The following is an 11,737-nucleotide window of genomic DNA, read 5'->3' on the forward strand; positions in this document are numbered from 1 at the left end:
GTCTCATTACAGTTATTTGCAGAACTAATTTTTGATGGAACTGGCGAATAATTAATATGTGATAATAAGACACCATGCCATTTTTCTGTCAGTTATCTTCCCTGACAAAGTATTATACTTCTTTCAGATTTCTTTATTCTTTTGAAACTTGTAACAAGTGTCAGATTCCTTCCCTCAACTTAGAGTGGTTTACTTCTAAAACCCCATTTTTTTAATTATTAATTTTCAACCTAATTACCTGGCTGGAGGACGCCTACGTGTTCCCAGGGGATAGCGCGTCGCACACCAAAGTCCCTTTTCGCTACGTGGTGTTCCACCCCTTCCTGGATGAGATTCTGATCGGCAAGATCAAAGGCTGCAGCCCGGAGGGAGTGCAAGTCTCTCTAGGGTTCTTCGATGACATCCTCATTCCCCCTGAGTCACTGCAGCAGGCAGCCAAGTTCGACGAGGCCGAGCAGGTGTGAGTGTGGGAGTGCGAGACCGAGGAGGGAGCACACGACTTGTACATGGACACCGGCGAGGAGATCTGCTTCTGGGTGGTGGACGAGAGCTTCGTGGACACGTCCCTGACGGGGCCCAGCTCGGCCGAGGCCGCGTCGTCCAGCGAGGAGCTGCCGAAGAAGGAGGCTCCGTTCATGCTTGTGGGATCCATCAGTGAGCTGGGCCTGGGCCCTCTCTCCTGGTGGACTAGCAGCTAGCGGTGAGGACAGCAGCTGCTCCCACAGATGCCGAGGTGCAGGGTGTGTGCCCGGTCAGCCTGGCCCTGCCCGCTGGAGGCAGTAGCTGGAGCTACCCCCAAACTCCCACCGTCTCTCTGGACCTCTGCCTCTTGGCAACAGCACAGACTTTTAATAAACAGATGGTATCATCAGGAAAAAAAAATTAGTTTGGTGTGCATTGTGGAATTAGTGCAGAAAGATATGATAAAATTAACAATAGTTAATATTTGTCAAGTGTTTATTCTGTCATAAATGAGGCTGTTATTTACATGCATTATCTAAGTATATACCCTCATGAAAACTTTGCCAGTTATGTTGTTTCCATCCCTCCTTTATATGTGGATACAGTGGTATAGTAACTTGCCAGTATGGGGATGCATGGAATTTTCCCTTTTTTGGTAACTGTGCCTACTTGAATGTAGCACATTGGTTAGTTAGGGCTTATGCCTTAATGAGCCTGTTTAGGTCAGCTCAGTGGTCACCATGGATCTTTTAGCCTTGCTCAAGTTTCCATTGCTCAGCCTATTGCCTGAAAGCATCCTCTACACATAAGTCACTTGTCCAAGGTCCCACTTAGAAAATGCGAGAAGCAGCACAGAAACTTACCTCTATTTAAACCTGAACCTGTGCTAAAGCACTGTTGTATTACAGTCTTCGAATTTTCTCTGATTCTTCATGTTCATTGATCATTCAACATATACCTACATAACAAATATCTACAGATTAATTCCCATTTGTAGACACAAAATTTCATGTTGAAGATATGTGGAGGACAAGTTCTCTTTTAATCTCAAGGAAGGAATTATTAATATTTAATAGGAATATAAATATGACGATAATAGCCACTATCCTTGAGAACGTGTGGAATGCAGAGCAGTTTAACCCAGGTTGAAGAACTGGGGAATTGATTGTGAAGATAGGAAATTTTAACTGGACTCTATAAGGAGAAGTAGCCCAGCAGAAGGAACTGGAAGGGCTTGTTATCAAGGATGGTCTCATAGTGATTAAGAAAGACTGGAGTCGGGGTTTTATATCTCCATTCTGACCCGAGTAGGAGGCTTTCAACAGATTCCACTTCTGTATGGTTCAGTTTTCTCACCTGGAAACTAGGGAATATGCTACTAGTCACTTCATCTTCCTGTTGTATGAATTCAATGAGCTGCTCTGAAAGCATTTAGAAAAGTGTCTGCATATATACAATTGTCACATATTTCTTCACTATTACTGCTACTACTGTTATCTGAGCAGAAGCACGCATAATGGAGCCCTAAGGGGAGAGAAAGTGTGACCATACTGTCAACACTCACAGTTCAAGACTTTAGCTGAGCTGTCTAGTGAATGAGGTATGATGGTGGTGAAAATCATTTCCTGGGTAAATAATCAAGCATCGTTAGTCCCTCATATGTGTCTTTGTTCAGTATCGTTTTCTAAAGTAACTCTTCCATCTAGACTCACTGTCTGCCCCTTAAGAAAACCGTAAGCTGCAGGCTGAGGAAATGGAGGGAACTTGTTTTTATAGAAGGGCTTTGGAGGCCCTCTGGGAGAGAAATCCTAGCATGTGAGTCCTGATAATTTTTGTGTTTGTGGAGAACTTTGATCTCAGTGAGTAAATGACATATCAGAATTCAAATTTTCCATTACCCATGAAAAGAAATTGTACCTCTTAGGTTGTTCTTTTTATCCTTTCTTTTTGTTTTAAGATTTTATGTGTTTATTTATTAGAGAGAGAGAGCACAAGTTGAGGGAGGAGAGGGAGAAGCAGACTCACTGCTGTGCAGAAGCCCACTTCAGGGACTGGATCGCACAACCGTGAGATCATGAGCAGAGCCAAAGTCAGGAGTCATCTTTTTAATGGACTGAGCCACCCAGGTGCCATCTCTCTGCCCCCACTCATTTATTTGTTTATTTATTTATTTATTTTTAATTTTTAATTATTTTTAGATTTTTAAAAATTAACATATAATGTATTATTAGCCCTAGGCTGGTGCCACCTCTTAAGCTATTTTTAAATTTAGTGACTTTCTTTAAATCTGCTGGTATATAATATAAACTAAAGCTTCAAAGTTAAGTTTTCCTAAAGTAGGCTATTGAATCCCTCCCCTAATATCTCCAAACCCAGACACCAGAATTATTTACCGAATGTCATTTTTTAAATTATTTGTGTTCTCTTGCAAACACTGTTCATGACACTGAATTTATCACATAAATTATGAGGCAGAAACAAACGTAGAAGGGACATTTGCAAATGTGAAAGGCATTTGAGTGAGCATGCATTGCATTAACTCAGAAGAAAAAGATCTAATTCCACTGCTTGTGGGAATACAACCATAAAACTAATCTTTGAGTCATCATCAGTTGCAGTAGGCTTAAATTTCAGTCACAATAATTTATAAGGTTAATGAATAATGACTACAAGATAACTGTATAAATCCTAACAGTGTTAAGAGATTATTTGGAGCTAGGATCAAAGGTCAGATTTCATTTGTTTATTTCAATTTATGTCTCTCAGCAGGTTTCTGCCATGAGTGACAAGGGGACAAGCAATCACTCAGAAGTGACTGACTTCATTCTTGTAGGCTTCAGGGTCCGCCCAGAACTCCACATTCTCCTCTTCCTGCTCTTTCTGCTTGTGTATGCCATGATCCTTCTAGGGAATGTGGGGATGATGACCGTTATTATGACTGATCCCCGGCTGAACACACCAATGTATTTCTTCCTAAGCAACCTCTCCTTCATTGATCTATTCTATTCTTCTGTCATTGCACCCAAGGCTATGATCAACTTCTGGTCTGAGAGCAAGTCCATCTCCTTTGCTGGCTGTCTAATCCAGTTCTTTCTCTTTGCCATCTTCATGGTGGCTGAGGGATTTCTCCTGGCAGCCATGGCTTATGACCGCTTCATTGCCATCTGCAACCCACTCCTCTACACTGTCCAGATGTCAACTCGTCTCTGCATTCAGTTGGTGGCTGGTTCCTACTTTTGTGGCTGCATCAGCTCAGTTCTTCAGACGAGCATGACATTTACTTTGCCCTTTTGTGCTTCTCGGGCCATTGACCATTTTTTCTGTGATATCCGCCCTCTTCAAAGGATATCTTGTTCTGACCTCTTCATCTATAGGATGGTTTCTTTCTCCTTATCCAGCATCATTACCTTGCCTACCATAATTATCATTATTGTGTCCTATATATATATTGTGTCCACGGTGCTAAAGATACGCTCCTCTGAGGGGCGTAAGAAAGCCTTCTCCACTTGTAGCTCTCACCTAGGAGTCGTGAGTGTACTGTACGGTACTGTCTTTTTTACATATCTGACTCCTGACAGATTTCCTGAGCTGAGTAAAGTGACCTCCTTATGTTATACCTTAGTCACTCCCATGTTGAATCCTTTGATTTACTCCCTGAGGAACAAAGATGTTAAAGGGGCTCTAAAAAAACTTTTGGAGATGAAAAACACTATTCTTTGATTACTATTTCTTGCCCATCAAAGATGTTGTGGCTATTTCTTTCATACTCCTTGTGACCATTAAGAAAGTTATTCTCCTGAACATCACAGAAATATTAACAAGCTCTTTCAAGGTGTCATATGTCCTACATATTACTTTTCTTGCGTCAGAGACATTGTTTATCCAAAACGTCCTCGATATTGGAGGTCCTCGATATTGTCAGGGAGGTGTCCCTGACATTAAGGAAACATTTTTCAAGCTGAGCCTGCCACCGATCTAAAATAACATTTTATTTCGTTGAATTGACTTCTATGTTTTTACGACTTGCTGCTAAACATGATTTTTATATTTTATTATAGTGTATAAACAGTACATGTTAAACAGTTAATGAATTTTCACTTTGAATCAAATATTTCATATGTCATATATTGAGAAAGAGTAAAATAAGAGACAAAGAATAAGCAATCTTCATCAGATACATTAAACTGAAAAATTGTTCATTGATACAGTGTGCTCTGAGTCTCTCTAGCTACTGGATCCCAACTAATATGAAGAACCAAGTGGGAGAAAGAGAAGTGCCAACATTTTGGAGCAATCACTCCCTCAATTTGGATCTTAACTTTTTTTTCTGTGTTAGTTATTCTAAGGAACATGTTTTGAAAAGTATTGCAGGGAGGTAGTCATGAAATAGAATGTGATCCCGAATTTACTCTTCCATGCTTTTGAATATTTATTCATTTGATTAACCTTATTGAGTACCTCTGTAATGTATTCTTTTCTTGGGATAAGCTCGGGAATGAGGTTATTCTTTAGGGAGCTTACAATTTAATGTGAGAGTCACATCCTTGCACAGGCAGTTATAACCCAGATATGAGTATGCTAACAATACACAGAGGTGGTAAATTAGGTATAGCTGGTGGTTAGTAACAAGGGAAAGTCTTCAGGGCTACATGGAAGATATATTTAAAGAGAACAAGATTGGAGTCAGAGAAACTGCTGAATCAGTTTATATTATTGACGAAGCTTTGAAGTACGCCAATGCAAATTTTAAAAGGCTGATTTGAAAAATTTCACATCAAATACATAGACCTGATTAACTGATTAGTATAAGAAGAATGTACCAAAGCAGGTGTGTCACATTTTTGAACTTGTATGATGTGGCTGGTGATGGTAAAATGTAAAGGACCTCTCAGCAAACCAGGAAGAGAGGGGAATTTCCTAACATGGATAAAGAACACTTTAAAAAACCTACAGTATAGGCTATGTTTAATGGTGTAAACTAGAAGATTTCCTGCTATGATAGGAGCGAGGCAAGGATGTCTCCTCTCACCTCACCTTTATAGCAACCTTTTGATAGTCTTTGGTAATGCAAAAGACAAAAAAAAAAAAAAAAAAAAGGAAATAAAAGTGTTATAGGCTGAATTATGTCTTCCCAAATGCATATTTTGAAGCCCTAACCCCCATTACCAACTATGTGAGTGTATTTGGTGATAGGACTTTCAAATAGGTAGTTAAAATAAGGCTGTTATTGAATATTCTGATTCAATCTGACTGGTGTCTGTAAGAGGAAATTAAGAGACACAGAGAGACACTAGGGTGCAGGTGCACTGAGGGACGATGATGTGAAAAAAGAGCAAGAGGCAGACTGCCCAAGCCAAGGAGAGACATCTCAGAGGAAACCAAATCTGCTGGCATTTTGTCCTTGGAATTTCAGTGTCCATAACTGTGAGAAAATAAATTTGTTGTTTAAGCCACCCAGTCTACAGTATTTTTGTTTTGGGAGCCTTGGCAAACGATTCCAAAAATGTATACACAATGGGAAAACGAAAAAAACCCCAAAAAACAAAAACCTCTTCTTTTCACATGATATCTATGCAGAAAATCTGAAAGAATTGACAAAAAATATACTGAAACTGAGAGATTATGGGGCGGTTGCTGGATACACAGTTAATATACAATAGTTAATTGCTTTCCATATAGGAGCAATGAGCAAATGGAATTTCAGTGAAAGGTACAATAACATTTTTTATTATCCTCACCCTGTATGTTATTATACACATAAGTATTGTGTACTTAAAATACTTATGGGGCACCTGGGTAGCTCAGTGGGCTAAGCATCTGCCTTTCATTCAAGTTATGATCCCAGAGTCCTGGGATAGAGCCTCTCATCATGCTCCCTGCTCTCTCTCTGTCTCCTTCTGTGTGCTCTCCCTATCTCTCTCTCACTCTCTCTCAAATAAATAAAAATCTTCAAAAGAAAGTAGACTACTAATTTTGAATGGTAAAATAAGTCAATGTAGGTTCATTAATTGTTAAATATACCAAGTTTGTGTGGGATGTTGATAACAGGCTACTAAGCTGTGGTGGAAGGACATGGAGGAATCTTAAATGCACATTACCATGTGAGAAAAGTCAATCTGAAAAGGATACATATTGCATGATTGTCACCAACATTTTCAGTTATTGCATTTACTTTGAAGATTTGATTTAATTATTTGAGAGAGGGGCTCCTGGGTGGCTCAGTGGGTTGAGCCTCTGCCTTTGGCTCAGGCCATGATCCCAGGGTCCTGGGATTGAGCCCCACATTGGGCTCTCTGCTCAGCGGGGAGCCTGCTTCCCCTTCTCTCTCTGCCTGCCTCTATGCCTACTTGTGATCTCTCTGTCAAATAAATAAATAAAAAATCTTTAAAAATGTTAATTATTTGAGAGAGAGAGAAAGAGAGTACAGAGGGAGAGGGAGAAGCAGACTTCCTGCTGAGCATGGAGTCAGATATGGGGCTCCATCCCAGGAGCTGAGGGCAGCAGTCTAACCGACTCAGCCACCACAGCACACCAGTTGTTGAACTTTTATATTCCAGAATAAGTTTTTGAAATAATTTCTCTATTTTTGTTGCTGCTTGCCTCTTTGTCTTTTGTTTTTGTTTTTACTATTTTATTGGATTCTGTTTGCTCCCCCAATGATCATAGTAACAATGTCCACAATAGCCAAACTATGAAAAGACCCCAGATGTCCATGGACAGATGAATGGATAAAGACGTTGTATATATATATACAATGCAATACTAATCAGCCATCAAAAAAGTGAAATCTTGCCACTTGCAATGATGTGGATGGAACTAGAGGGTGTTATACTTAGCCAAATAAGTCAATCAGAGAAAGACATTTATCATAGGATCTCATCTCATTGATATGTGGAACTGAAGAAACAAAACAGAAGACCACAGGGGGAAAGAGGAAAAAAATAAAACAAGATGAAACTAAAAAGAGAGATAAACCATAAAAGATTCTTAATCATAGGAAACAGACTGAGAGATGTTGGAGGGGAGAGAGGTCAGGGGATGGAGTAACTGGGTGATGGAAATTAAGGAGGGCATGTGATGTAATGAGCACTGGGTATTATATAAGACCGACGAATCACTGACCTCTAGCTCTGAAACCAATAATATGTTATATGTAAAGTAATTGAACTTAAAATAAAAAAATATTTTTTTTCTAAGGAAATGATTCTGTTTGCTCTGAGAAGCCTTTCATGTCACTTCTCAGAGGTACAACCTCAGGCTTGTATGTACTCTTTGGTGGCAGTGGTTTTATCGGGCTAGCTTTGGTTGTGTCTTCCCCTGATCATTTTATCGGATATGTCTCTGTAGGTTTCTACACTGCAGGAAGGATCCAATAATTCTTCTTTGTTCTATTGTTTTGAAAACATTGTGGGACATATATTTCTCTATTGTCTGATCCAGTGGATTTGGTCCCCTCTGCATGGATAGTCCTTAAGGCCGGTCTTTGAGGTTTTCTCCAATTCTAGGGGGGGCTTCTTTGCTGTCTCCTTCCCTCCTTCTCTCTGGTCAACTTCTTTCTAGTTGGTCTACAGTTAGCTTTTTGCTCTCATGGAGGTAGCAACCTCTCTTAATTGCTTATCAACAAATGTTTATTATGTTTGAGAATCCCTTAAGCTTATGCTTAAACCTTCCCTCATTTTATTCCAAATGAAGTCAGTTCACTTGAGAAGAGTTCTGGGGCCCTCTGTTACTATGGCCTGCCTATCATTCCAGGTAAAACCTGTGTTCAAGCATCCTGGAACTGGAATAGGAGCAGTGGCCTAGGTCTCTCAGGGTGACACCTTGGCTTTATGTGCAGGTTTCTAGGCAAGGTCTTTAGCATATGGTCTTCTTTTCTTCTTCTTCTTTTTTTTTAGATTTTATTTATTTATTAGTCAGAGAGAGAGAGAGAGAGAGAGAGAGAGAGAGCACAGGCAGATAGAGTGGCAGGCAGAGGCAAAGGGCGAAACAGGCTCCCCGCCGAGCAAGGAGCCGGATGTGGGACTTGATCCCAGGATGCTAGGATCATGACCTGAGCCGAAGGCAGCCGCTTAGCTTATCGTTCTCTCTGTCTCTCTGTTTCTGTCTCTCTCTCTCTCTCTCTTTTTTTTTTGACAGCAATAATTGCTTACATTTTTATTTATTTATTTTTATTCTGTTATGTTAGACACCATAAACTACATCATTAGTTTTTGATGCAGTGTTCCAAATTGTTTATGTACAACACCCAGGGCCCCTCGCAATATGTACCCTCCTTAATACTTACCACTAGGCTGACCCATCCCCACACTCTCCTCTAAAGCCCTGAGTTTGTTTCTCAGGGTCCGCAGACTCTCATGGTTCATTTCTCCCTCCAATTTCTCCCAATTCACTCATTCTTTCCTTCTCCTAATGTCCTCCATGTTATTCCTTATGTTCCACAAGTAAGTGAAACCATATGATAGCTGACTTCCTCTGCTTAACTTATTTCACTCAGTATAATCTCCTCCAGTCCCATCCACGTTGATGCAAAAGTTGGGTATTCATTGTTTCTGATGGCTGAATAATCTCTCTTGGCAAAAAATCTCTATCCTTTGAACTGGCGCAACTGAAATTGGGACCCGCTTATTCTTGATCTACCATGCCTGGGGTAGAGTTTCTACCCTGTGAATGGGCTCTGGGTAAAGAAAAAGATCTCCAGACATTGTGGCCACTCTTGCCTTGAATAGACCTGCAACTTGGAGCTGGAAAAAATAAGAAATGTTTTAAGCCTGTCACTCTCAAGGTGATATGGTAGTCCATGACTGGGATCTAGGGGAAGAAGAGTTCCCCTACGTTCTTGTTTGTACTTCCCTAATGTGCTTCTTCTTATCATGCTGGGCTGGGAGAGGAGAAGGAATGAGTAGGCCCTCATTCAAAAACATACATGTGAATGTTTCTATTTGTTTTATTCACAATATTTAAAAAGTGGAAATACCTCAGTTGCTCATCAATTTAAGAATGCATAAGCAAAATTTGGCCATATGTATACAATGGGAAATAGAACACTACTGAGCAATAAAAAGAATGAGTTACTTAAACAGATGACAAAATAAATAAATTTCCAATTCATTTTACTCAGTTCAAGAAGACTCCAAGAAGAGTACATACAGTATGCAGGCTATATAGAGATACGCAAAACATATGAGATCACTGGTATTGTGAAAACGGAGCTGGACAGAGCATGGACTAACAAGGGACATGATAAATCATTTAAAGGTGATGGAAATGTTCTGTATCTTGTAGTGATGATTTCATTGATGTATAAATGGTTCAAACTCACAGAATTGTATACTCTGAATAAACACAGTTCATTTCACACAATTATCCTTCAATGAAATATTTGAGCAAAAATAATTGGCAGAATTTTTTTTTTGGACTGGAGATTTAATTTGTGCCTAAAACACAGGAATCCAGTAAAGGCAGTAGAAGATATTTATATATAAAAAACTCAAAGCAAAATAGGTTAAACTTTCTAATATAATTGTTTTTAGTGTAGCAGCAGTTAAGTCAGGATCTACCAGCATCAACATTATCATTTTAATGAAGAAAACTTTACTTGTGTGTGCCTGGATGGCTCAGTTGTCTAAGCATCTGCCTTAGGCACAAGTAATGATCAGGGTACTGGGATCAAGCCCTGAGTTGAGCTCCCTGCTCAGTGGGGTGTCTGCTTGTCTCTCTCCCTTTGCCCCAACCCCTGTTCATGCCCTCTTTCTGTCTCTCTCTCTTTTAAGTAAGTAGAATCTTATAAAAGTGAAAACTTTACCGGTTATTAACAATACGGTCAGCTATAATTATATATTCAGTGGGAGGTCATTAGATGAGTTTGAAGTTCCCTACATGCATAATATTTTAGATAAGGGTGTTATTTAAGTACTAACCATGCTGTTTTTTAAAAAACCTCGTACTTCCCAAATCAAAATATTAGCTACATAATAATATTAAAATAAATTTTTCCATGACTTGCACTACAAATTTGATTATTATATTAGCAGCCTTATAATGTGTATTTCATATTTTGACAATTACATATATATATACATTTATGTGTATGTATGCATTTATGCATATATTTTTATTAATCTATATGAACATGCTCATTATTATTCTTTTTCAATCTCATCCCTGATTTCAGAACTACTCTCTATGATACATGAATCTTACTCTAATTGTTAAGTAAAATGAGAAGATCAAGTTCTAAACAGGAAAAGAATATACCTGAATTTAATTCCTGTAGCAATGGCAAAAATTACTTGACATCAGGAAAAGAAGGGAAAAGGTCAGCATTGAAAAATTATTGTATGTATCTTCTCATGGTGAGGTCTGTTAGCTTTTAGTTTAGCCTGAGGTTCTTTTCAGAGTCAGCTGGATGACAGACATATATTGCTCTGGGGAGTGATATAGTCACTGATTGTTCTTGGTGTCCTTCTCAAAGGTATCTCAAAGCGTGTGTGTGTGTGTGTGTGTGTGTGTGTGTGTGTGTGAGAGAGAGAGAGAGAGAGAGAGAGAGAGAGAGAGAGACAAAGACAAAGAAAACATGATTATGTTTGTTTTGATGTGTATGTGTGTGTCTGGTGGTGGTTGCTGGGAATTCAGGACGTGGTGCATATAGAGGTACACTGTTCTCCCAACAGTTAACACTATTGTTTGGTTCCTTTTCCTCAGTTGGAAAAAGGTTACCAACATCCATTGGATGATGATTTAAAGGATGAGGAGCTTCTTTCATTGCTGGGTCATTCCATTATAGGACTCAGAGTACTGGCATGAAGCCTTCTGCATTTTACTCATGAGGGTGGGTTTGTAAAATACGCCTCTTTCAACCTAAAATCTTTCTGCTTCACTTCAGGAGAGAGGCGGGATACAAACGTAGCACATGAACACTTACCTTAAAATCCTTATGAAGTTTTTCTACTTAGTGAGTCCCCTGTTTTCCCCAGTAATCTGTATTTTAAAAAATGTGGGTGAAAGAGGTGACATTTATTGAAACACAAGAAAGGATTCCTAAAGACGAACATGAGTAGAGAGAGAAATAGATACCTCATTTGCTGATAAGTTACTATTCTGTCTCTAGTTGGGGGCTCTGTTCTTTTTGTTTGTTTTGAATCTTTTCAGTTGGTTGTTAGGAAAAAGGAAAATAAAGGCTGAAATAACAGAGTAAAGTGACTCAAGTTCTCTCTATGGAAATGAATACATAGGTACTCCTGGGGACTTGGGAATGCCTCATGGCAGAGAAGGGAAA

The 11,737-nt window shown here is 39.3% G+C and overlaps 1 protein-coding gene and 1 pseudogene across 1 annotated transcript; both read left to right on the forward strand.

Moving 5' to 3' along the window:
- The first annotated feature begins 224 nt into the window (after window positions 1-224).
- LOC123946407 lies at window positions 225-726 on the forward strand (annotated as a pseudogene).
- Window positions 727-3,183: 2,457 nt separating this feature from the next.
- Window positions 3,184-4,182, forward strand: LOC123947424 (olfactory receptor 9K2-like). Its single transcript, XM_046013632.1, has one exon. It carries the CDS (start codon window positions 3,241-3,243, stop codon window positions 4,180-4,182), a length of 942 nt encoding a protein of 313 aa, XP_045869588.1. The 5' UTR covers window positions 3,184-3,240.
- The last annotated feature ends 7,555 nt before the right edge of the window (window positions 4,183-11,737 follow it).

The sequence above is a fragment of the Meles meles genome, chromosome 7, assembly GCF_922984935.1.
Source record: "Meles meles chromosome 7, mMelMel3.1 paternal haplotype, whole genome shotgun sequence".
NCBI classification, from domain to species: Eukaryota; Metazoa; Chordata; class Mammalia; order Carnivora; family Mustelidae; genus Meles; species Meles meles.